This window comes from Argentina silus (genome assembly GCF_951799395.1).
Source record: "Argentina silus genome assembly, chromosome: 1".
In the NCBI taxonomy this organism is placed as follows: domain Eukaryota; kingdom Metazoa; phylum Chordata; class Actinopteri; order Argentiniformes; family Argentinidae; genus Argentina; species Argentina silus.
Window position 1 is genome coordinate 5,453,287 of NC_139655.1, and position 27,103 is coordinate 5,480,389.

The 27,103-nt window shown below is 40.8% G+C and overlaps 1 protein-coding gene across 1 annotated transcript in view; it reads left to right on the forward strand.

Moving 5' to 3' along the window:
- Nucleotides 1-13,442, forward strand: part of col11a1a (collagen, type XI, alpha 1a) — a 76,230-nt gene extending 62,788 nt beyond the window's left edge. The window contains exons 49-65 of the mRNA XM_083675541.1: nt 25-132; nt 566-619; nt 876-929; nt 2,044-2,097; nt 4,913-4,966; nt 5,726-5,833; nt 6,450-6,503; nt 6,660-6,713; nt 7,542-7,649; nt 8,540-8,593; nt 8,711-8,746; nt 8,856-8,909; nt 9,133-9,379; nt 9,945-10,057; nt 10,704-10,772; nt 11,361-11,594; nt 12,083-13,442. Coding sequence (XP_083531667.1) covers nt 25-132; nt 566-619; nt 876-929; nt 2,044-2,097; nt 4,913-4,966; nt 5,726-5,833; nt 6,450-6,503; nt 6,660-6,713; nt 7,542-7,649; nt 8,540-8,593; nt 8,711-8,746; nt 8,856-8,909; nt 9,133-9,379; nt 9,945-10,057; nt 10,704-10,772; nt 11,361-11,594; nt 12,083-12,229 — 1,602 coding nt within the window. The 3' untranslated portion in view covers nt 12,230-13,442. The remainder of the gene's footprint in view (nt 1-24; nt 133-565; nt 620-875; nt 930-2,043; nt 2,098-4,912; nt 4,967-5,725; nt 5,834-6,449; nt 6,504-6,659; nt 6,714-7,541; nt 7,650-8,539; nt 8,594-8,710; nt 8,747-8,855; nt 8,910-9,132; nt 9,380-9,944; nt 10,058-10,703; nt 10,773-11,360; nt 11,595-12,082) is intronic.
- The last annotated feature ends 13,661 nt before the right edge of the window (nt 13,443-27,103 follow it).

The window sequence follows — 27,103 nt, forward strand, 5'->3', positions numbered from 1 at the left end:
TGACTATCTGTGTGTTCTCTGCAGGGACCTAAAGGCGAAAGAGGAGAGAAGGGAGAGGCAGGACCATCTGGTTCTGCTGGACCCGCCGGTGCCAAAGGACCCCCTGGAGATGACGGTCCCAAGGGCAACCCTGTAAGTCTGCTGGATCTTCCCCATATGAGGCCTGTACTCACTGATAGAACACATTCACATCAGACGCCCAGACATTTTATTCAAAAGAGACGTCCTCAATTGCCTTGGGGAAAGGTTATTTTATTATAGGCCACTTATTTTAAGAGCTAAAAAGCCTTTTTATTAGAACAGATCATCTTTTATTTCTAATTATGATAATGAAACATGGTGAGTGAGTGCATTGCTGAATTTATGATATCATCATAACCATGGTGTTCTATGCTATTGCCTTTGATCATTGTGATAGTGAGCTTTGACTAAGATCAGATATAATCTACATCATTGATTGCAAACAAAAGAGATGATGTACCGTACTGTATCTTAGGCCAGACCACTTTGTTGTAATGTTGTTTTGTTTTTAATGATGTATGTTTCCTTGTTTCTCTACTTCAAGGGACCTGTTGGTTTCCCTGGAGACCCTGGTCCTCCTGGTGAGGCTGGTGTTGCTGTAAGTATGAGACCCTTAATACATGCAAATTGATAAACAGTTAAGTCAAGACAGTCAAGACAAACAGTTAGGTTGGGCATATGTAATGACCAACAAACTATGACTGAGTAGTGAAGTGAATCATTTTGATGAAAAAAATGAAAATGTATTTAGCCAGGTTGAGAACAGATTGTATTATACAATAAACGTTATGGTGCTCTGATACAATACCTGTATGTTCATCATGGCCTCAATTGTTCATATCCATCCACCCCAGGGAACTGATGGCTCTGGAGGAGAGAAAGGAGAAGACGGTGAATCTGGTCAACCTGTAAGTCAGTCTTTATCTTTATCAGTTTAAGAAAAATCTGCCATACTATTTTAGATCCTGAGAAGTTGCAACATGCTAGCAGGCTAGTGTATGACCACTTAATGCAATTCACCATCAGTTTGTCCTACTGAAATAGTCTATATTAGCCAAATCTAAAATATGACTGCATGTATCCTCTGTGTACTTTTTACGTAGTGAAATATTAGACAAATTATATTTGGTGAATAATTACCTCCAATAGGACATATTGAATCATACAATCAAGGTAGCATTTAATGTACCATGAAACATGTGCTTCATATAGCCTGGTGTATGAGTAGACTCATTGCTTTACAGATTCATAAAGTATGATTAGAAATATGAAAGGCACACAACATTACACAACCCTTTGTGCGGGTCCATGAATTACAATGCTTAATAACATGTATGAAAGTAAATGGGATTTGCAAGTACAGGGGGGAAATAGAGGGAACTTTAACTTACTTTTTGAACTCAATATATTTGAAGAATGACTTTATGTTTGTGTGACTGGTTGCTTTAGAGTGAGGTTTTTTGTCGAGTATGTTTGGAAGTCAATATCAGTGTAATAAAGTTTTGAAATGGCTCAGTGGAGTTCAACTTCAGATGGGAAAACATGCATTTGCCATTTGCCGATTAGCAGCAAAGATGTTCAATATTAAACCCATCACACAGTTGAATAACTCCGTAAATTCGTATTCACTCAAAGTGGTATCTTCTGCTTTTTTATGTTCATCAAATATTTGCTTATGCAAACCTAAATATGGTTTGATTGCATCCAATTAACTTTGAGATAATTGGATGAAACTGGCTCTGAAAGCAGACGTGCCTTTATAGACTTTATGAATCTTCATTTTAGAGATTTTAGTTCAACCTTGTTGAATTATCTTCTGCTTATTCATGTTTTCAATGTCACTAGGGATGTGACACTTAGATATTTGTAAGGATAAAGGTGTTATGCACAGTATCCTGCATGTTTTCAAAACATATACCCTATCTCACGTTGATACAGTACACAGTCACATATTAGTGTAATGCATTTTGTTTATGTTGATAAAACCCCTCATTCTCCTACCTGTCTCTCTCCCCATTTCAGGGTCCCCCTGGTCCTTCTGGTGAATCTGGCCCACCTGGTCCACCTGGCAAGAGAGTAAGTCTGAACTTCCTTCTTCTTCTTCTTCTTCTTCTTCTTCTTCTTCTTCTTCTTCTTCTTCTTCTTCTTATCACCACCACAGACTTCTACATCACAGCGTATTACAGCAGGGGCCAGCCCATTGTATGGATCCATATGGGGGTGAAATATTTAACAATGTCCTTTTCAAAGTCTAATCATAACACGCATTTCGGCCTGGATTCTATTGCGGCCCCAACACACTGTCAAAGCCCAAAACCTATTGAGATGGCCCAGTGAAATGTATTCATCCTATTATAATAACAAACAAAGAAGTGCACCCAGTTGTTCTTGATTGAACATTTGGTCCTTTGCTGAGAATTTGCTGCTACTCTGTACTATATTTCCAACACAACAACTCAATCTCCCAAGACAAGCTCCCAGATCTATTTTCATTAGATGTAAAAGTGGGTGAGAAGAAAACAACATTGCAGATGTGAAGGGCCAGGCCAGTGAGCTGTCTGTAAATGGAAAAGAAAGAGATCTCAAAGCCCATTGAGAAATGAATGTGTTTTTTGTTTTTTTCTTATGAGAAATTGAAAATGCGCAAAAAAAGACAAAAAAGTGTCTCGCCCAAAAACTCATTTACCTCTGTCTAGCTGTAGGAGGAGATGCTACAGTGACACTGTATTGATCTGGGCTGTGTGAGTGACAGCTATGACAAAACAAAGGCAGAACACCAGCTCAGGGAGGGTGAGAGAAGAAAAGAGAGGGAAATTAGTATTCAGGGGTTTTTTCAGGACATGCCTACAGAAATGTGTTGTCAGAAAAGGCATTTGCTGTAAATTGCTGTAAAAGCAATTTCTCACAGTAACATTAGATAGTTATGGCTAGAAGAAACAAGCTACCGTTTCAACAGTGAAATGTACGCTTTGGACATGTGGGGTTACAGGGCGAGTTTTAGATACTTTATGTGATAATGGTGACCTTTTCCATGGTGACCTTTTCCATGTTTTATGTTTTCTCTATCAAGCTTTTGTACTATAAATTCACTTTAACATTCCCTAAGAAGCTATGAAATGAAATATAGTTTCTAGTTGGCTAATGTAAGTTGAATTCATGAATCCTAGATATTGCATATTGCACAACTTATTTTTTGTGTGACATTGAGTTCTTTCCCATATATGAAAATGATTCTCCCTCCCCTTTTGAAGAAGCTGCAATCTCAACCTATCTCTGCAATGCATTTATGGTACAGTCCAATAGCAAAATATGCATTATTAAACTAGCAGCAATTGCTTTTGCAATATGCTTGATGGAATTTACATTCACAGTATTTAGCATCATATCAGCACTTCCTAATGGCCCAGGGATTATGTGAGGAAAATGGCTTTTTTTATCGCCAAAAAAATGTAACCTAGAATGATTCCTGCTACTCCCAGGCAGTTTGCTCCCCTGAATTGGTAATTCATGGTAAGAGTTGTTTTGCATCGAATGTTCAGAGGTTTTGTGCCTGCTCAGCATTTTGCCCATAGCAATTTGAAATGAAGCTGAAATCTCACTCTGGCTCCACAGGCTGCGTCAAAATCAATTTAGCACCCAAGGAATTCTTTAATAATTTATATATTATTTGTTTATATCTTAATGCCAGGATTTTCTATTGATTTTGGTTTCCATCTTTAAAATGACATATGATTATCCATCTACATAATATGTCCTATATTTAGACTGTTATTCATAACAATAATGTCTTCTTACCAAATACGTATGTTTGAATGATTAGCAACATAGAAACTAATCACAGTGAAAATGTTCCTAATGCTATTTGATATGGTTCATTTTGTATTGCTCCACCCCGGTGGTCAGAGTATCAAATATGATGTTCTCTGTAGGTTCTTGACATACACTCCTGTAGTATCATGTTCCTAACTGACAGACAATGGCAGCTTTGGCCTATCGACTCAACGAGGATGAAAGCACAAAAAACAACTCAACAACTAGACAACTTTGGCCATATATACAGTATCTCTACAGGCGCTTAGTCAATACACGTAGCCATGTCCTGCCATGGCATGCTGGCTGATCAGAGAAGACTCTCTCCCTCTGTGGACTGCATGCGGCTCGGTGTGAGGGCCCCTCTTATAGTTGAAAAAGACAGCTTTAGGCCTGAGAGAGAGGAGAGATGACCCTGGAAAACCTTGAAGTGATTTGAAGGGCTAGTGTCTGTCTGAGTGTTAGTCAGTAAACTGCACCGTAGCTAGTGGGCGTGTCACACTCCTCTTCAGTCATAGAGAATAAGATTAAGCTGGACGTTTTGATGATCTAGCCCTTGTTTCAATAGTGTATGGAAATGTTCTCACTTCAGGGGGAATTATACAGCAGACAGGACCTGTCTGATTGATTGCTTACTGTGATTATCAAATCTCATTCTGAAATTGAAAATGTTAGATTGTAATTTAAGATTTCAGACAGTACATTTAATTATGAAAAAACAGACGATTGCATTGATATCACCTTACTGGTTTATTGTTTTAATACAACAGTACTGTAAAAGCCTAAAACTAAGACTTTGCTTAAGCCAGCTCTTCTTTCCTTTTTACAGTGTTGCAGACCCTGAAATATTGCTCTGCAAAAAGCAAATGCTATATACTTACTGACGTGTGTGACTGATGCCAAATGGATGCATGTCACAATAACAAATTGTTACAATTGCCCTGAATTACTGCTCTCACAATGTTGTTGTTGACTCTGCACACACACACACACACACACACACACACACACACACACACACACACACTCTGCTGGTGCTACAGTATGCTCAAATGCTGAAGTGTCCTCTCAACCTCCCCAGGGACCCCCAGGAACTGCTGGTGCAGAGGGCAGACAAGGAGAGAAGGGTACCAAGGTAACACACAAAATCAATTCAGCGTTCACTCAGAGAACGGTCTCAGCAACTCCCTCAGCAGGTCCCCCAGGCCGCATCCCTCTCAAATTAAAACACACGCAAACCAGAGGGTAACAGAGGGGTTTTCACCGAAGATCAGATGGAGATTTATGGATGCAGACTATTTTAATTTTTTTATATTCAGTTTCAAAGAAGCTTTACATTCTTTCCCCATTCGTTCGTGCCTTAATTTGGAGAACATAACTGGCTCAGACAAATCAACAGTCAGTATGCAGGTTGTGTAAAACCCTCTGCTGTTCTGTTGTACATTGTAATACATTAGCCACTTTGTTGGACTGTAAATCTACTGGATGGTTTAGATTCCCATTGTTGTTTTACATTAATCACCGACAGTAGCTCCATTGTCATCTTCACCTTCCGAAGTTGCGATGTTGCTTTGTTAGCAGGGAAATATAGAACATAAACATAAACTAGCATGCGTAAAACTGAACCACATAGGGTAGCTATGACGACAACAATACACATACTGTACCTACAACAAGGATGTCAATGTTGTTAGCATCGCACTCATGAAATGGGTCAAATTATAATATGGAGAAATTATGGGATCTTGTTAACATTCTATATATTTGGTTTATTTTGATTCATTTGAGAGATTTTAAAAGTACAGCATAGAAAGCGTCAACGAAAACAGGTTGACATGACTTGTGGAAGTCATCCAGAGTTGTTTTGTCAACACAGTCTTGTTCCCACTTACAGGGTGAATCTGGATCAGAGGGACCCCCAGGTAAAACTGGCCCAGTCGGTCCTCAGGGACCCTCCGGGAAGCCTGGTCCTGAAGGTCTGCGCGGAATCCCTGGCCCTGTTGTAAGAGAGATGCAACCCTAGAGAAAGAATGTTCCCCTGTTCTTATCATATATACAGTACACTCATCACAATCATACGGACACATTCACACAATCATCTATAGACGCACTTACGCACACACACACACACACACACACACACACACACACACACACACACACACATACACGAGAGATTCTATATAGCCAATGATGAAAGGCATCCTAGTCTTATTCTTGTAGTCTGAGGTGCAACAGCAAGAACAAACAGCATCTGAATCAAATTCTATCTGCCTCAACTGGTTCCTCATAACCTTACAAGAGGCCCCAGACAGTCAGATCCACAATGCACCTCTTCATCTCTCCTTCTCCTCCCCAACACACACACACACACACACACACACACACACACACACACACACACACGCATACACATCTCTAAAGCATGACAACAGTGCTCATTGAATAATCAATACTTCCATTTGGCTTGTACTTAATACATTCCTGTTGTTTATTCGAACACACTTTTTTGCGGTATATCTGCAATTAATCATCATGCTGTGCACAGAAAATCAATAGCAGGCCGTAAGAGTTACAGCAGGCTGTAATGTTGCCTATAATTGGATGGCTTTTCTCAGGGTGAACAAGGACTTCCTGGCTCTTCTGGACAAGATGGCCCACCTGGACCCATGGTTAGTACAGACAATGTGTTCTCTCTCACTCTCTCTCTCTTTCTCTCTCTCTCTCTCTCTGTTTGTCTGTCCGTCTGTCTCCCTTCCTCTCTTTCACCCTCTTCTATGTTGAAGTAATTGATTTGATTTCTTACTTTGAACATTCTCTGAATTTAGGGGCCCCCTGGTCTCCCTGGCCTCAAAGGTGATCCTGGCTCCAAGGGTGAAAAGGTGAGTGCGACTCAATTTCTTGTCCCAATGCGGTTGTTGATTTGATTTCCAAGATCCTAAAAGGGTTAGAAAGTTTAACCTCTAACAGAGAATGTACCATGACCATAAACATGGATAGAATTGCGGTCAGGGCCCCATTCACCTGAAACTGTGAACCCCATTTTCTGGACAGGCAAAAAACAACTACTACAACTATTTCTGTAGTAATGCACAGATTCATGTATTCACTCAAGACACTTTAAAGCGTAAATGAAGGAAACTCAACCTGGGCCCTAACCTCTTAGTCAACAGTAGCCTCCATTTGTGACTTGGCCTCAGATCTGAATATGAAGTTTGAATGTGAGACATTCATGCAGCACATATAATACTCTGCTTAAATTGCCTCCCACACATTTAAAAGCTGAATTGACAGAGATTGGTTTAAAAGCACACAATGGGCAGCATTTGATGTTGCCATTTTTCATGCTTTCAAATCATTGGGACTGGGTTTTTTTCATCATTGTGGTTGTGGATTGTCCTCAGTTTCTGTAGCATTTTCAGAGAAATATTTTGGAGACATTTCAATAATAATGCTGTCAGGTTCGTATAATAATGAGCTTTCAACATTCGCAGCCAATTTCTATTCCGCCTAATTGCAGGTGTAACTGTAATAGCAGGATTTTCCCCAATGGTATGGGATTGTATAAATCTGTGTTCACTGTTGGTATCCAGTGTATCCTCATTGTTCTTGTCTTAATGTGTGTGTGTGTGTGTGTGTGTGTGTGTGTGTGTGTGTGTGTGTGTGTGTGTGTGTGTGTGTGTGTGTGTGTGTGTGTGTTCATCCTCTAGGGTCATCCAGGTCTGATTGGTTTGATCGGACCCCCCGGTGAACAGGGGGAGAAGGGAGACCGAGGCTTGCCTGGACCCCAGGGTACTCCTGGCGGCAAGGGCGATGGCGTAAGTGATTGATGATCTCATCACCTTGCCATTCTTCAACCTATTTGCTCTCCTCCAGGAAGTACAATGCCATTGGTCTCATTGCAATCACCTACAGTTCACTAGAAGAGACTTTGATAATGATACATTACTGTATCTGCCCATGCACCAGCTACCACTCCAGTGTGTAATACAGTACATTGAGTGTATCCACATTTTTCATATACAAATATACAAGCCTTGCCATCTCACACGGGATTAGCCTTCCAAATTCGTCATTATCTTGGGCAAGTTAACTATATGCATATCTGCAGTGATTCTACGCTGTGCATTCTCTAGAACATTGATGAAGTTCCTTTTTTTCTCACCTTGCATGGAATTTCAATCTCTTTCATGACCAAATCGCCACTTTTATTTTCGGGAGGTAGAAATGTTAAGCAGCACTCAAAAAATGTCACGGCATCGTCCTGATGAAGGCTCCACATTAAGGGCCTCATCCATTTTTAAATAAACATTGCATTGAGTGAATATGCAATTTGAGCACGCTGTGGCCTACAGAGTTGCCGCTCCGTGATTAAAGGCGATGGAATGGATTAAACATCTTCAGATTAAGCCTAATGAAATTGTAATGTCCCTTTTTTTGTATGCCAAAGAGAAAGCTTTCTAAGTCTATTTCCGGTTTGAGAAGCAGACATCATCTGTTGAGCTGTATGACCCACAAAATAGTCCCTTCAGATACAGAATTGCAGGACTGAAGAAAATGCTATGGTCCTATTTTTGCCTTCTAGACTTCATACGTTTTGCTCTGTTGTTTTGCTTTTACTCTACCACTCTTTATACCTCCACGGTCTCATTCCTGTCTCGTATACGTTTCAGTGGTGTCTCACTGATGTCTTGTCTGTTCTCCACAGGGTATCAGTGGATCTTCAGGTCCCCTTGGTCCACCTGGTCCACCTGGTTTGCCTGTAAGACTTATACCTTTGGTTTTGTTTATACCTGTGTTGTTGAAATGTCACATCAATATAATGAATTAGTCGTTTTTTGCTACAATGCTAATTGTGATTCTCTGCTGTCTCTTTCAGGGTCCCCAAGGTCCCAAGGGATCAAAGGGTACATCTGTAAGTTCAACCACTTCATATTAGCCGTTGAAAGTACAGTGATGCTGGTTTTAAACCAGTGAGAGTGAGATACAGACCTAACCTGTTTCTATCTTCATGTCCCTTCCAGGGTCCCGCTGGTCAGAAGGGAGACACTGGTACGGTCGGTCCACCTGGTCCACCTGTAAGTAGCCTACTACTTTAACCTTTATTGATTTACACTTGGACAGAACATTTAGAAATGTAGGCTTTATTGACATATGTTTTACTCTTGTGTCAGACAACGCTTTCCAAGGTAGTCATATCTCTATGCTATTGATCCACTGGTGTACATGGACGTAATCCTATTTATCCTATTTTAACCAATGAACCAATGAACAAATCTTGTTGTCCTCTCTCCTCTACAGGGTCCAGCCGGTGAGGTTATCCAGCCCCTGCCCATCCAGTCCCCCAGGAAGACCCGGCGCTCCAGTGACATGCAGGCAGATGCAGCAGGCACAATGATGGACTATGGAGAGGGCATGGAGGACATCTTTGGCTCCCTCAACAACCTCAAACAGGACATTGAACGAATGAAGTACCCCATGGGTACACCGAACAACCCTGCCAGGACGTGCAAAGACCTGCAGCTCTGCCACCCAGAGTTCTCTGATGGTGAGTCACAGAGAGAGGGTGATGGGTAATATGCAAATGCTGCGGCTGTAATTGTCTGCCAATGTAGGATAGATAATAACATTTGTTTGACTGTGAATGGTTTTTGCTCATTGTTAAGCAGTGGGAGGTTTCAGGTTGTATATTTACAGGTAGACTGTCAGTACTGAATCTGAAAAACACTGACATGACCTCATGGGGGGGTACTTATTATTCAGCAGAAAACTTATGCGGAATTTGATTTGCGGAAATGTCAGGCTGTCAAGCTTACTTACCTTTTGAAGTTATCTCTAAGCAAACTCACTGTAGCTCAGTTTTTGATGGACATCTACATTCGGTTTTTAGAAGAAGTAAACAGTAGTGAGATGTATAACATATTTTGGCATGATGTTGTTGGCACTGCATGTTCATAATCTTTCTTTGGCCGATTAACACATGAATGTCACTGGGGAATTTGATGGTCCACTAAGAAGTTTAAACACATTTGGTTTTGAAATGGATGTTATACATTTCTCAGTAGAACTTAGTAGAGATTCAGGTGTTTGAATTTGTGATTGGTTTTCCTCAGGCGAATACTGGATTGATCCAAACCAGGGGTGCTCAGGGGACTCCTTCAAAGTCTACTGTAACTTCACCGCAGGGGGAGAAACCTGCATCTACCCCGATAAGAAGTCCAATGGAGTGAGTGACATTTTATATCCCTCAGAGGATGATACACACACCTGCTCTATCCTGTCATTTCTAGTGGAGAGTTAAGCCATCAGCAACATGGCGTCTTTTGTTTAAGTTGTGTTTTTTACAGCTTCACTCCTTACTTACGAATGCCAGTCAACTTCAGACAACCTTCACTTTTATTGAACCTGTCAAATGTAACCATTTGATCTTATTGTATTGTGTTATAGAGTTGATCATTTACTGTACATTCATATTGGCATGAACAAAATGGAAATATGAGTGCAAGGTTGGAATTGACATGCATATATATATTGAACTATATATATATATATATATATATATATATATATATATATATATATATATATATATATATATATATGAGCTGTATAAGATAACAATATCTAACAAATACATATATGTATATATATAACACATTTATAAACCCAAGTTTATATCAAACAATTATCAATTATAGGCTATGACCCTTTCTTCTGCATGCTCAGATTTAAAGAAATAAGTATCTAGCCCCAAGGTTTTTCTTCGTCATTTGATGAATCAAAACAAATGTACCAGGAATCCATACTGTAAAATATGTACTATACCATTGAAAATTATTTGTATTCATGTGCTTCATTTGTTTTGTTCACAGGTCAAAATATCTTCATGGCCCAAAGAAATTCCCGGGTCATGGTACAGTGAATTTAAGCGTGGTAAAATAGTAAGTGCCCCCTCGCCACTTTCATCCACAGCAGCTCTCCTTACAAAAGACTGTCTCATGTCTCCGTCATTGAGCTAAAAGGATTTGGCTGCTTACTGTCTTTCTATGTCAGTACTGAGGCTCTTCAGAAAAAGCAGGCCGCAAATAGACAAAAAAAATAAATAGAAAAGCAGCACATAAACACGACGGAAGAGGTGACCTTGCTCGCTACAAAGAGACCCAAACCTCTCTCTGGCTCCCTCAGACCCCTCAAATTCATATTTTTTGTATTGTCTGGAAATTATGGAGGAGGGAAATATGATTTTATATCATGCTAAGACTCCATTTGGCTGCCTGCCTATGCTTTTATCTGAGAGCTTGTATAAGACATGCTGGCATATGAAAACCATGGATATACCTGTCCTGTACACAGTGTTTTCTGTTTTGTTTGTTTGTTTTAATTAATTTCCCTGAACTGTTAGTGGGGTCTGGTTCACAGCTTCATAAATCCTAAAACTCCCATTGAATATCAATAAACAAATAGTTATTTGTCTATGTTAACAGCTTTCTTATCTAAACCTAACCTTTTATCTCCCACCTCTCAAACAGCTGTCATATGTGGATTCAGACGGCAACTCAATAAACGAGGTTCAGATGACCTTCCTCAAACTACTGACTGCCTCAGCCAGGCAGAACTTCACCTATAACTGCCACCAGTCTGTAGCGTGGCATGACGCCACCACTGACAGCTATGACAAGGCCCTCCGCTTCCTGGGCTCCAACGATGAGGAGATGTCATACGACAACAACCCCTACATCAGGGCCCTCTCGGACGGATGTGCGGTAAGGACTGCTCGTTGATAATGCCTGTCTGTGTAATGGCATAGGTTGATTTTCAGCCATAGGCCAATTTGAATGAAATACTGTACATTTGGAATGCAAAAAGAGGGAGCGCTGCTTTGGCATCAAGTATGAAGACAAAGAGAGGAGCTCATCGGAGAACCTGGCACAACTTATAGTGACCAAATTAAGTTGCAGCTATAAAAAGCATAACTTCAAAGAATCCAAGGCACTCTTTCCCACTCTTGTGAAAAAATTAGAACGCCTTTATTTTAGCAGCTATTTCATAGCAATAAAGGATAAAAACACTCCTATACATTTGGGCTTTAGTTTCAATCATTAAATTTCATGCAAAATGTGTCCATGTGTCCATGTCATGACAAATGTGGAAAGTACTAAACATATACATTTACAGTTTTTCCACATTTACAGTAACATAGGCTTGTGTTTAACAAAGGGTGTCTAACCGTTTCTCCATTCTCTCCCCACAGACGAGAAAGGGCTATGGAAAGACTGTGATGGAAATCAATACTCCCAAAATTGATCAGGTTCCAATCATCGACGTCATGTTGCATGACTTTGGGGATCCCAGCCAGAAGTTTGGATTTGAAGTTGGCCCCGTCTGCTTCCTTGGCTAAAAACAAATAAACAAACTTGGCGGGGTCAGCAAAGAAAGTCAAGTCAAGACATTTTGGGTACCACCAACACCCCCCCCCCCAACCCTCCCCCCCCCCCCCCCCCCCCTCACCCTTTTCCATGCCACATGCAAGTTTTGAATTTTAAAAAAAATGGTGTAGCGAACATGTCTTGCCATGTATGTATGTATTACCCAGGAAAATACTTGTTGCCCTTGTAGGGCTAGAATCACATGACTTAACCCTGTTATGGAGCAAAGGTGAAGGACATTTGAAGGCGTGGCAGAGAAGGGGTGGACAGGAGGTAACCGAGGGAGGTCGCCAGGCGAGAGAGAAAGAGACCTCTTTTTTGGAACCTCCGGGTGCTGTACAAAACGAAAATGACTACAATGGTGCTTGTTCAAAACACACAAAAAATAGGAGGTGCTAAGAGAGGTGTATTTTGATAATAAAAAACTGTAATTATTATTTTGTACCATACTGTTATTTTTGAATCCACTTTCAAAACTTGCATGTGTATCAGAATTGCATCCGGCTCTTAATTTCAATGTTCGTAACAAAATATATATATAAGTTAAAGAAATGAATAAAGAAAGAAATAATTATGATATTTTGTCGATGAATACTGTACTGTGTACCTGTTATGAAGCAAATAAAATGAGCATTCAAACGATTCCCTATTTCTAATTATAATGGATCCCCTTTGTATATATTGACCATCCACAACTTTAGGTTATTTACAGTTTTGCCCTCATGACCATAGGTAAAACAACTGGAAGAATCTAACCAGCACACATAAAACAACATATCCCACTAATGTTGTGATCCTGTGCTTGTATTAAGCAATCATGGCATTCGTTCTACTTTTATTTAATTTTATTTTATTTGTTTTTTTTTGTTTTGATTTTTTTTGATTTTTTTTGTTTTGTTCTGTCAGTTTTTTTTTTTGGTCGTATACCTCAAACTTTCTTGATAACCATTAAGATGCGAGGATGTTATACCCTGTATATACCTTGGTTAAACAATTAAGTTTATATATTTTGGGTGGGGAATTTTTTAAAGACAGAAATACTTATCTGTTAGGCATCCTCTGTTCAAATCCTTCTGTGAATGCAATGATAAGCCCTTTAGGTGACCCATTTTTGTAACTAAAATGAGAAAATGTTTTAATGTGCTTTTTATGGTTCATTTACATATTAAAACTGGATTCTAAACAACAGTGAATTGAATGTCTGAATGGTTTCTTTAAGTGAGGCTAAAACTTGTCACCACAATCTATGAAGGTCAAGTGATTCTTCAGGGTAGTTTATCAATAGAATACCATTGGATTTAAAACAATGTTTGACAATGTTTGAACAATACTTGCAATAGCTTACAGTAGTTAAAAAAGTAGTATTGAACAAATATGCTCACTTGAAACCATTACATGATTAGTGGTAGTAGGCAGGTTTGTGGAGAACTCCAGTACACTCCTAATTCAAACCTAAAACAAAACAATGTCTCTTTCTCCCCCCTCCCTCCCTGTGAACGTTTTCAAAGATGAGAATGACATCCTTTTCATAGTGATAAGTTCCTTTTTTGAATTAATGAGCAATGAAAAAGTGGCCTGATCTATAGGAATTTGTAGGGGGAAACGTTTTTCGTTTTTCCAGTTTTTTTTTTACCTAACTGATTTAACACAACGTTGTGTCGTGGTTTGTTGAGCAATACATATTCTAATGATTGTTTTTGTTGTTAAATGTGTTCAAGAGTTGTTGTTAGTAGTTGTTATTTTCCACCTTGAGGCTTAAAATATTGGACCATCATATCTGGAATATTGTCTAATCAATGCTTGTACACATGATTCAAAAGGATCTGATTTTAAACTAACAGAAGCTTGAATTATCTGTAATAATTTCCCTTCACCTACAATAGTGGGTGATGGGTGGGAATCAAACACACATATTTCCAATTGATGAACAAAACAACACGAATGGAACTTTGACTCGATGGCAGCCATTCCCAACTAGAAAAGAAATAAATCAAACACTACTAATTAATCAGGATTACTTCTGTCACTGCTTGGGACAAATGACAGTCAGAATTCAAGCCACATCAAAGCAGCAGCCAGCCAAACCTTTTTTTTTCACCTCAAAGAGAGCATGGAGAAATTCACTTAATTGACAAGTCTATCCAGAAGTAACAAAGGATTTCTTCTCTACTTCTTTTTTTTGGAGCTGGGTCTTTGTAGAGAGGACCAAAGAGAATGCCCATCTGAGGGGGGAAACGAAAAACCAGGACACGCTCACTCTCCGTGGCGAAGAGAGAACTCTGTTCCACACCACTAGTTTTATGAGATATTGTGTTTGTCAGAAACATATGGCGCATGGAAGGCTTCTTGGTGCACTCACAGCCTTGTTCTGAACAACAGATAGTGAAGCTGAAACTAACATCACCTGAGGAGATGCAAGCGTGAAGCTCTCAGATTAAGGGGTTTACAGTTAGTGCTGAAGCTAACATTGGAAATGTAATATTCAAAAAATGCATGTCCTTTTGAACATATACGCATTCTCTATGCTCTAATGGCCAATGACAGGTTATCCATTTTCTTTCACCCCTCTGTCCATTCTTGCTCTCTTCGCACTTTGTTTCCTTTCTTCAAATGATGACTGACCACTGACCACAGGACTACAGTAGATGTATGAGAGTAAAATGGTGTAAATGTTGTCACCCAGGGCTTTCCACCATATTACTCTCACACACCTAGTCCATTCAGATCAACGGTCAACCTTGGAAGGGGGAGGGAATTAAGCATTATTAAGAGTGTTCAGCCATGTCTTCGGCTTGAGTTCCACAACATAAAGTATGACAAAAGAGTGATTGCTGTGTATTTGCAGAGCCTACGTATGTAATTACCTGGACTGCCCACCGATACACATGAACAATTTTCCCTAATAGTAAATGCCCAGATGTCATGAGATTGAAGAGAAACCATGAAAAAACACATTTGCAGCATGCCAAATGGTATTTCACTTTCCCCCCTAAGGGGTAATGGGAAAACATCAGACAGCACCTCAGGAATCACACTCACATTATAGCCACAGTGGGTTTGTTGTCTTGCAAAGGTACTCTGCTGGGAATGAAAAGGTGGACAAAACATCTAACAATTGGACTGTCTTAAAACAATCTCAGTTGCCAAGCAGATGTACCCCTGCTATGCAAAAACATGCAGCCATTTCTCCCCTGCTTACTTTTGACTTTTTCGGGAAGGACATTGGAGGCAGAGGTAGAAAACCTTCCAATGGTAGGACACTTTCAAATATAGGAAAAGGGTTTTGTTTAATGTTTAGCTTTTCTGCTCTTCCATCAGACCAGTACACCAGTACATCAGACCAGTACACCAGACCAGTACCAGTACACACACAGTCATCTGTGGCCATCTCAACTGTCTCTTGTTCTCACTGGTGCTGCACACACTGAACAGTAACAGTTGGCATTGTGCCACAGATACATAACGTCCATTGAACCTCATTGAACCTCATTGAACCTCATTGAACCTCATTGAACCTCATGTCTTTCAAGATTCAAGATTCAAGATTCTTTATTTGTCACGTGCATACAAGTATACAGTGAAATGCAAAAGTGACAGTGCCACAGAGTAGTGCAACAATAAGTTTTAAAATAGAATAAAATAAAATAAAATAGAAGTACTAACAAATATAAACAGTATGAACAGTATAAACAGTATAAACAATATAAACAGTACAAACAGTATAAACAGCGGTGAAGCAATGTACGCAATGGAATGGCAATATACAATGGCAATGACAGATTGACAGTGCAGATAATTACAGTGGAGGATGAGTCTGCAACACAGTCTCTTAATTAAATAAAATAAATTAAATTAAATTAAATAACACAATAGCACGTGTTCTCAGTTGTGTGTCCTGGTTGATGCATATAAGAGATTTTTGGATAATACATCATAAGAAGTTAATCTTAATTAACTTTGAATTGCATGCCGGTTAGACTTAGGCAGCATTAGGCATTAAGTTCCATAGCAGTTGCAGTAACAATGGGGCTCTCAGAATGTCTCAGAATGGCCTAAATCAACATTCCACCATGTTAACCGGATGACAGGTTTTGTAGTTACAAAAAGCTTAATAGTTTAAACAGTTGAATAGGTATCAGAAAGCATTTAATAATAATAATACTTTTTTTTACACATTTTACAGTTGAAATGGTGTTAATGGCTTAAAAGGTGTAAGATCAGCAGTGGTTAAAAAATTGCATCTTTTGGTTGCCATAGACTTCATAAAAAGCGCACTTTCAAGTTTTTAACGTTTAAAAAGTTTAATAGGTATCAAAACCAAAAGTCATAGCAACGGGAGTTAGACCTCTGCATGTTTTAAAGTTGGATTGGTGTGAATAGCTTGCTTAAGCAAGCCCACCTAATTAACAAACAATTGTTGTCCACAGCGCTATTCGAACCAGCGATCTGCGGGTTGCAAGGCGGTTAGGCGGTATTAGGCATCAGGCATTAACTACGCATTTTCAGACAGAATACACAGCTTCAATTGTATTCCGTATGTGTACCTACGTAAGTGCCACCCACATTGCTGCTTCAGCTGCGGCTTGCCTTTCAGACAGAATAAATAGCAACTAATAGAAACTCCCCCAAATAGGTTTAGTTGCTGCTCTAAAAAGCCCCCTCAGACAGAACTGAAAGGCGTGACTGAATCGCTACAGTAGCGCAATTTCTCCTCTGTCTGAAAGGGGTATTGTTCATATCGCTATTTAAACCCTCCACCACTCCACCAGCCTCCTTATACGGCGTTCCGCTTTCTGTATCCACCTGCCAGTATAGCCACAGTATATGCGTCAACCAGGACACGCAGTTGGGAACGGGTACTATCATGTATAGGCACCCGGTTTCAGTAGGTGACCAGTCTGCTTTCCCAGCACCGATCCTCAATTCATCTCTATTAGAGTGGGACACAAAGATTGATTCCACCTGTTCTTTTTGTAGCAGAATGTCGGGGGAATAGGTCCATAGAACAGATGCACAAGTTATAACACCAGATGTACAGTGCACCACATTTTTACTTCCCCACCCGAAGAACACTACATTAACCATGCAGAGAATAAGCTTGGTCAGCAGAAACAGTGCTACAGGGTAATGACTTAAGGTTTGATTCTGGCTCTGAAGCTCAGCCTTGGGAGACTGAGATGGGAAATGTCTGTCAAGTTCAATATAATGAATGAGAGGAAAGTGGAAGAGAATAAGGTGTTTTTGGCTAGCCCACTCTTTTTGCTACTTTTTCAAAAGGTGTTACAGTAGGTTGGTCTAAATCATACTTACCTTGCAGCGCATGTTGTGGTTTGGTATTCCAAAAGTATGGATCCATATTGATCATGTGTTTTTTCTCTGAAGTGTAGCTATTCTTTACCTCAGTGAGGTGTGTGTGTGTGTGTGTGTGTGTGTGTGTGTGTGTGTGTGTGTGTGTGTGTGTGTGTGTGTGTGTGTGTGTGTGTGTGTGTGTGTGTGTGTGTGTGTGTGTGTGTGTGTGTGTGGTAGTGGACCTATCCAGGTCGATATTTGTAATTGCCTGTGTGTAGGGGATACAGGGCTGAAATATGACCACGGCTTCACAGCTAAGGATAGTGTCTTTCATCCTAACTCTTTTCTCCTCTTCCAACTTCTCCTATATTGTCGTCTATTATCCCTCTTCTTTGTACATTGTTCTCTCTCAAGTTAAACCTTAAAGGGGAAGTTTACCCAAAATCCATTTTCATGCTTTTAGTCAATCCACGATGCATACCGTCTCAAACTATCATAATTTCATGTGCAGCTGCATCATAGCTATCGAAACGCGAGGTCTGTGTTTACTTCCTAAAAAAGTCTCATACCGTGTTGAAATACGTCAGATGAGAGTTTTTGCACTCCGACCCTGCTCTACTATGCCAGTGATTCCCAGAGAGCAGCCAGCTCTGGCGCTGTTCAACAGAAGGCTCTTGTGTGGAGGTAGAGAGGGGAATCTTGGGAGTTGTAGGAATTGAATCAAATGGGCAATTTGGAACATCAGGACTGCTGAGGGCGTTGAAAGGGAGACATCTTGACTCAGAGGTTGTTTTAAAACGCATTTTTTTGTAAGTGTGTCTACTATCGAATAATAGTAGAAAACAACAAATCAGCTGGATTACAGCGTAACATTCCACTTTAAATACATCTTTATGACTCAACAATGGAAAGTGATCCTTGGTGAGAGCTGGCAAGGTACCAAAAGACTAAATCAATACACTCAGTTTGTCAAGGTATCAGAGAAAGCAATGCCCCTGTGATAAATCTAACGCTCATTATTAAAAAATGAACCTTTGATGGGTAATCACAGGAATCGTCATCCCTGCTGAAGCAAGCTACATGATCAAGCAGACATAATATGCTGGGTTAATTTAAAGGGATAGTTTACTATTTTACAACTTATAGTCAGATGGTTCCTTACCTTGAAAGTAGTCTATAGGCCAGGAGAAACTGTAATCCATGGTTCAGAGTTGTTAAATAGCCACTAATAACTTCAGATAGCTTTAGCCACTACTAACCAGAAAACAATTGGAGTGATTGGGGGAAATGAAACATCAACATTTGTGGCCAAATCACCTCAAATTAACTCTCTGACTTTCTGGTTGGAAGTTACGGTAAAACTGTATTTGAAAGGTACTGATTTCATGACTTTCATGAAAGCAACCGCAAGTTGACATTGAAGGCTTTATGTAAGCTGTAAGCTTGACATACCATGACATCAGGAAAAGCATGACAGGGGACCCCAAGATTGAATTCCATTGGTTAATAAGCCTTCTTTACACTATGTTTGAGCCTTACTGTACTGGATTATTATTTCATTCAGACCACACATTGGTGAATTGTTATTACTTGTCCTCTGCATCCTTACTATGAATCATTCATGTATGCTCTATGAATGCTGGATTGCTTGTCGTCCCCTGCATCAAAAAGAAAACAGCTTGGAGGCAGAGCCCTTTGTTATCGAGCACCACTTCTGTGGAATAGCCTGCCTGCCCCTGTTAGAGGTTCAGAGACTGTTACCTCTTTGAAATCTAACCTCAAGACCCACCTTTTTTGATCTCCTTACGCTACCCCACTGCCATTCCCCATGTCAATATGTCTGTGCACCGCATGTATGTTCTCCTTATTTCTTCTGTTTAATCAGTGGGTTTGCTTCAGTAAGTCCAACTAGTGTTCTTGCTCATTATTGTTGGAGGCTTATTAACCACTATTGTTCTTATTATTATTATTCATATCCTTCTGTTAATGTTCTCACCACTACTTCTACAAGATATTCACACTAATCCAACTTTAAAGGCACCATATGCAGGATTGTGCCCTCTTTTCACTGCAATGGCTTGTGCATTCATACAGAAAACCCTGTCACAGATATCTTATACTCTGCCATCCGCAAGCCCCATTATCTCCCTAAACTACCTGCCAGCTGTGTCTGTCACCAACGGTGAAGGTGCACACTTGGTTGCATGACTGGCTATACCAGTAAAAACCTCTCCCGCTAAACCCAGAGTTACAAACAAATCCCCTCATTCCCCAAACAAAACTCAGACAAGGCTGTAATGTCAAACAGGACAATTACAAGGAAAAAACATGTTAGAAACTTTTTTGCACACAAAGCTTCAGTTGCTTAGGTCGGCTTCCAGCACTGACAAATGCTTGCCTGCAGCTCAGGCACTAGGTCAATAATGAACAAGTTGCAGGTTACACACCGACAGCAAGTGGTAGATGCCCAGAAACATCCTGAACATTTTGGAAAAGCAAATTCAGGCCATCATAGACTGCCAATGCACCATAAGTAATGATTCAGCATGGTTATTTTGTGACATTTTCAATGAGAAAAAGCTACATATTGCACCTTTAAAACGTGCAGAGAGGTCTAACCTGCGCCACTTACATTTATATTTTAACATTATAGTTTTTAAATTATGCAAACTTGAAAGTGCAAATTTGAACATGGAGGTCTATGGAAACAAAAATATGCAACTTACAGGAAGTTGATGGCGGCCATTACATTGTCTCAGCTTTTTGACCACGGTATTGTACAAAACGTTTTTGGAGGAGCAGAATTTCTGTATTTAGAGACTTGACATGATTTCTGCCATTTTCAGCAAAAACGTATAATAGTGTAATCAATAATCAATTAGCCACTGGAAGATGCTAAATGTGCTTATTAGGATCTCTTGTTCAAGACAGGAGTTCCTTTCGTGAATTGATCACGTACAGACATTTTACCAGGTGCTCAAAGATGTTGTTGCCTGTAAAAAGTGTGCATTAAACGGTTAAGTGCAAAGGTGAAATAATAATGAAATAGTTAGGAATGTAAGTTAAGATCTGTGCATTGATTTGTAGGCTATTGTACATTTCCAGACTTTCATCTCAAAGCAATTACAGTTGTTCAATTAATGACCATCAGATGTATTCTGTGTAGTATCATACTTGACTAGGAGGACTGTAAGAAACCAGTACTAGTAGTGCTTTGTGGCAAGTGAATAATGCTCCATGTATGCATCATGAATGAACAGTACACTTTAGTTTGGGGGTATGAAAATAATTTCTAGAGCATGCATGCAGATGTTATGAATGCAGGAGGTATTCATGACCAGAGAATAGAGCTCCACATGTGTCTTGAATGAACAAGACTACCATCACTTTACTTTAGGGGTATGCAAATCATGTATACACAAATAGGTTATGAATGCAGTAGGTCTACACAACAAGGTAATGACACTTTACAAAGGTATTATGAATACCACCACTTTTTTCCCAAGGGGATCTTGTTGGATCTTGGAATACATGTTGTGAAATAGTGGACTATCCCACTACACTACACCACAAATCAAATCAAATCAAATTGAGTGTAATGAAATGCTTTATGCAAATGAAATGCTGTCAAAACAATAATATTAGTTGTCAACTTACTGTACTGTCAGGCGGCATATTTCAGAAATGTATTTAATCACACTTAGGTTTTTGAAAGAAGACTGGAACTATTGTGTCACTCTTCAGTAGAGATGGTATGTCCTTTAATGCAGCAAGGCATGTTGGAAATGTAATCTTTCTGCAGTCTGAACTGTATTAAGCACTTGTCATGATATTCAGAGCTTCTGACACCAGTTTATGCACACAATCTATTGTTCAACCCCCTTAGAGGCCATTTACACCTAGATACGATTCAATGAACATATTGACTGAATTTTTCTTGTGGGCATCCTCTGACCGCTGAAGTAATTGGTCCCTCGTTCCATGTTTGTCTTTCAAACTTCTCGGGTGGACTGTAAGGGTAACTTTAAAAACAAGATCAAGAGAGTGATCAGAGAGTCAGGCGAAGTGATGCTGAACAAGCCCTGAGGCCAACGCCAAGGTTTCCCCCGTCAGAAACCTGAGAGACTGTCAACGTTGGCTCCGCCGGGACCCCGTAGCAAAGCCCCCGACGCGCTTCAAAGACCGACTCTCATTTAAATAAGTTCAATCGGCCCTGTTGCATTTTCTCTGTTACGTGAGATATCGTAGTGCCGCTGCATCTGAATGAATCATGGACAGGATAACAACCTCTCTTACCTCCCTGCTAATGACTCCTAGCACATCTCCGGAGCAAGCTCCCGAACACCAATGCGCAGTCTTTCAAGCTGCAGGTGAAGGACAAGTGTGGTGATTGTGTTTACTGGCCAAGGATGGAGGAGGCAGGGCTCACTGAGCAGGAAGGGAAAAAGAGGACAGTGGAGATGCGTATACATGGCCGATGAACCACCTTAGATTCATATAAAGGAGAGTTTGTTGTACTCCTTTTACTGAAATGTGATAAATGAGATACAAAATGAGAACAAAAACCTTTTTGAGGATTGAGTGGTTAAATTGGCCTTATTATTTATTATTATTTAATCAGCCAAGCTAAAGACAAAACCATCTGTAAACAGCACTGACTATAATCATACACACAGTACTGCATGTGACAGTAATACCTCAAAATAAGCTTTGCTTTTAGTGTTTTGTCATGAGGTGAATAAAAGAGAACAGTTTGTGATCATCCTATCTCGTCAAATTGTTTCACTATGTGGGTGTACGTGAGTGCACAGTTGGTCGAGAAAGTACCCTGTGGTAAACCCTGCCTGTCTCTGAACTGCAGAATTGATTCTGTAAATTATTAATTCTCTGGAAATGCTGTTTAGACGGTTGGGCAATTACCACTGTGTGTGTGTGTGTGTGTGTGTGTGTGTGTGTGTGTGTGTGTGTGTGTGTGTGTGTGTGTGCGTGCGTGCGTGCGTGCGTGCGTGTGTGTGCGCGCGCGCGTGTGTGTGTGAGTGAGTGAGTGAGTGAGTGAGTGAGTGAGTGAGTGAGTGTGAGAGAGAGATTCTCATTTTCTGTAGCTCAGAAATTAAGTTAGAAACTGTCCCTTCAAGTTACCTCTCACTATACCCAGACAGCACGTATACGTTGACACTATGTAGGCTTAGTATCAAACATCGCCCCTATAGCATCAGCAAAATGCATCATATTGACAGCAGGACGAGTTTTGTGCATTTCGCATAAGAGATAGAACCAATAATTACATGTCATGACAAAAACATTTAATGTAAGTGGATAACAATAATGCTGAAATTAAAATTCCAAAACAGGCCAATATGCGCTCTCTCCTCTCTGGAGGTTGACAAGCTTGTGCGCATTTAGGCCTAAACATAACCATCCCCATGTCAAATGCAACTGAGGAGCGCAGCTACGGTTTTGCTAGACATTCTCACTCGCTCCCGTGTAATACATGTAATATTCATTTGCGTTTTGGAGTGTTACACCACCACCATTGTCCAACTGCATGGGAGTCAGCCTACATCGTTTTGGAAAATCACTATTTCGAAATAAATAGCCTATCGTTCGGTTCTGGTAACAATAGACCTGCTGCTTGTGAAAGCTATGTACTGTAGAATTGCATGAAATCCGCTTACAGAAGATCACAGTTTCTAGAGATAGAGATAGATATGATAGGGATAGAAAAATAAATTCTACCTACTGGCTTGCAATTATGATCAATGCATATTCGATTAATTTAATAATTAACATTATTAAACGGAGAAAACATATAACGAATGAGACGAAACCATAATAGAAAACACAATAACTCGCCTCCCTCGCCTCGCTCCCCACACTTCAAAATATATTCTGGCGCCAGGTTTACACATTTTAAAGAGTCCGGGGTCTGTATTGCGCTACTAAATCGGCTACAGTGACTACATCGAATGTGGCCTACGCTATTTGTCACGGAAGTGATTGATATTCCGGGGCCGTGTGCGTTGGATCGAATGTTTAATCTCATTTAATCTAATGTAGTTAGGTCGGTGTACCTATGTATCTATTTAGCGCTTAAGCAACGTGAAACCAACATCTCACCACACGTTGGTCATGTCATGAATTGAAGCCTTTAGTTTTGTCTTCAGCAAGTGAAATGCATGCTCGATCGGGTTGCAGAATATTCCACTTCTTTGCCTTAAAAAACTCCTGGGTTGCTTTCGCAGTATATTTTGGATAATTGTCTATATGTTCTGTGAAGCGCTGTCCAATCAACTTTGCTGAATTTGGCTGAATCTGAGCAGACAGTAGATCCCTAAACACTTCAGAGTTCATCCAGCTGCTTCTGTCCTCTGATATTCCGGGGCAAATATTCCAAATGCAAATGCCACACCTGGAATCAACTCAGACCTTTTACCTGCTTAATTGATAAAGACATAACAAGGGAATAGCCCACCACGTCCATGAAACAGCTTTTGGTCCCTTGAAAAAGAGGGGGCTACATATAAAAGAGCTGTAATTCCTAAACCCTTCCTCCAATTTGGATGTGAATACCCTCAAATTAAAGCTGAGAGTCTGCACTATTCATATATAACTGTAACTTTAATATGTTTTGGTAAACAGCTAAAATAACAAAAATTGTGTCAGAGTCCAAATATATATGGACCTAACTACATATTACAGCCTCACTAACCCCTTGCCTACCCCATCAGAGCAGCAGTGCCCACCCTCCACAACCCAATCCATTGACTCCAGCATAAGCCCCGGTCCTAGCCAGCATCACCAGCACCACCCCAAGGACCCTGAGAGGAGCAACACCCCCTGCCAACAGGGAAGTACCCTTCACCTTTCTTCCCACCACAAGTTCTCTAAACCCCGCCTACTCTCCATCTCTCTCTCCCTCTCCCATTATCCTACTTTTACAGATCACCAGCATACCAGCCACAGCCCAGCTACAAGAGCTAGTTCCAGACCCAGCACCAAGACCGGTTCTCAGCACCAAGATCTTGTCCCAGCACCAACCTCTGGTTCCAGCCCCAAGATCCAGCACCAAGACCCAGCACCAACTCCCGGTTTTCCAGACCCAGCACCAACCCCCTGGTTTCAGCCCTGAGACCCAGCACCAGACCCAGCACCAACCCCTGGTTTCCAGCTTCAGCACCAGCATCAGTCCCAGACTCTACACCAACCCCTATCCAAGCCCAATGCTACCCTGATGCCAGACCTACATCCAGCCAATAAAATAAGTAATCTTTATTTGAGGTAAATGTAGTTAGCAAGTAAAAAACAATAACATTGGTAAGTCAGCTGGCATATGTATTGCCGACGTATAACTGATGGTCGGCAAAGGGGATAGTATCGAGACCCACTTTTCCTGATGTTTTACCCACGGAGGCCCTCGGAGAAACAGATCCCCATGCTACATCTATGTAACATAAGTGCATCAGGAATTTCTCATCGATTAGATGTAGTTACAACGTGTCACTGATGGCAAATGAGCAACTGGAGATAGTTACGAGACGCACTTTCCTGACGTATTAGCGATGATCCCCATGCTACATCTACGCAACATATAAAGTACATCACTTCTTGTCGTTCAGATGTTGTGACGATGTAGTAACGATGTATAGCCGATGGTCAGCTGCACTTGTTTGAGTGTGTCCCCTGCTTAAGCCATACATGCACGATTGAGTCTTAAAGGATTTGTAATACTCACTAAGACACATTAAATGGGCGGGCATGTTGTATTCTTGCCATCTTCACCATTCCATCCCTCACCTCCACACAGTACAGCTGTAATGTGATTAATTAGAAAAGGGGCTATACATCCTCAACATAGTTATGTCAAAGGAGGCAAAAGGGATGAATGCAAAATCAATCCTGCGTTCAGTAGACACTATAGTATGTGACTGAAATACAGGAGTGTTCTGTGTACCGGGATATGACTATCTGCCTATTAATCTACCCTCCCTTCAAATGTACAAAATGAGTGGAGTGAGCAATGATATCTATCTGAGGGAAAATAAAACATCTCCCCTGACTATAACATGAAGACAGCATCCCGCTGACACGGGATTTTTAACATGACGACTGTTGTTGTTCGAGCTCATTCCCGCAGACGTCAAACCACTCAATGCGATGTGTTTGTTTCTAACTAGCAGACAGACCTCCCCAGCTCAAATTGATGATTAAGTGAGGCATCATAGAGAAGTGGAGACATCGGTAAACAATGTCTGCTGTGGTGTCTGGGGTGGGAGGCAGTATAGGCAAAACAGCTCAATAACAGGGTCTACAGCAGCGGCTGAGCATTACACCTGTGCCTTACTTCTTACTTCACAATGGAAATGAAAATTAAAACATGAGGGGTCTGCGAGGCACTGAATGCTTCAGCTGTTAAGATAAATTGGCCATTACAGAGTATTTGACCGTAAGCTGGCAAAGCTGACATTTTAATGGTATGTTTAAGAGGTAATTTCAACCCAGTGGGTGGGTAGCACATAAGTAGATAGTGACTTTATTCTGGGCTTTTGTGCTTCTGTGGATATGCACTGACCACACACACACACACACACACACACACACACACACACACACACACACACACACACACACACACACACACACACACACACCACACACAGAGGTAGAGGCAGAGAAAGAGAGAGAGGGGGGGTGGTGGTGCAGAATCAGAGAGAGAACCCTTGTGCTAATGAAAACACCACAGGTGCACCTTATCACAGAGAGCTTTGTTTGCATTGTGTGTCGAAGTGCATGGTGAAACGGAAAGAGAAAGAGACAAAGTGAAGTGAGAAAACAAAAGGAAAATGATGAGTCAGTGTCTCGTATGAAGCTGTGGTGAAGGGCAGTCTCAGTTGGGGGTTTAGAGGGGGACTGCAGCACTGCCTGTGGTTTAATGTCCCCCTCTACGGCATCAGTCTCTTGAAAGAAAGGTGACTTGAGGACACAGCCTGGCATTATACAAGTTGGCACCACATAGAGCATTGTCCATCTGAAACTGGACGTTCAGCAAAAATGTTACAGACATTTTGATTCATATTGATTCATACAGTGATGCCATTTTTGGTGTACCCATGGAAACAGAGATGAATCCTTTTCTTCTGTCTCCAAAACGTAACTACAAATAACACACGCTGTTGGCTTTGGCACTCCCCATCTGGCACAATATGTTCAGCTTTGGCTGGCATAGCTTTGGCTGGACCGGCTTTGCTTTGCCACCTGCCCTTTCATTCTAAAATGCCATCCTACCAACATGACGGCTAAACATTTGTTTCTCCACTCCACTCCCCCACATGTAGCAGACTGTAAGTCTAGGTCCATGGCCACAGTCCTTTCGCCAAGCCTCTGCTTCACACGAAGGAATAGCCTTCTCTGCTGCGGCTGGGGCCCCTGGCATGGGGCCAGATCTGAGCAGGCCACGCATACTATAGTGAAGTGAAGTGAAGTTCGATGATGCCCCTCTGGTGTGGCAGGGAGTCTGGGGCCTGCCAAGTCTGCTCATCCAGGCGAAATAGCAGCTCTGC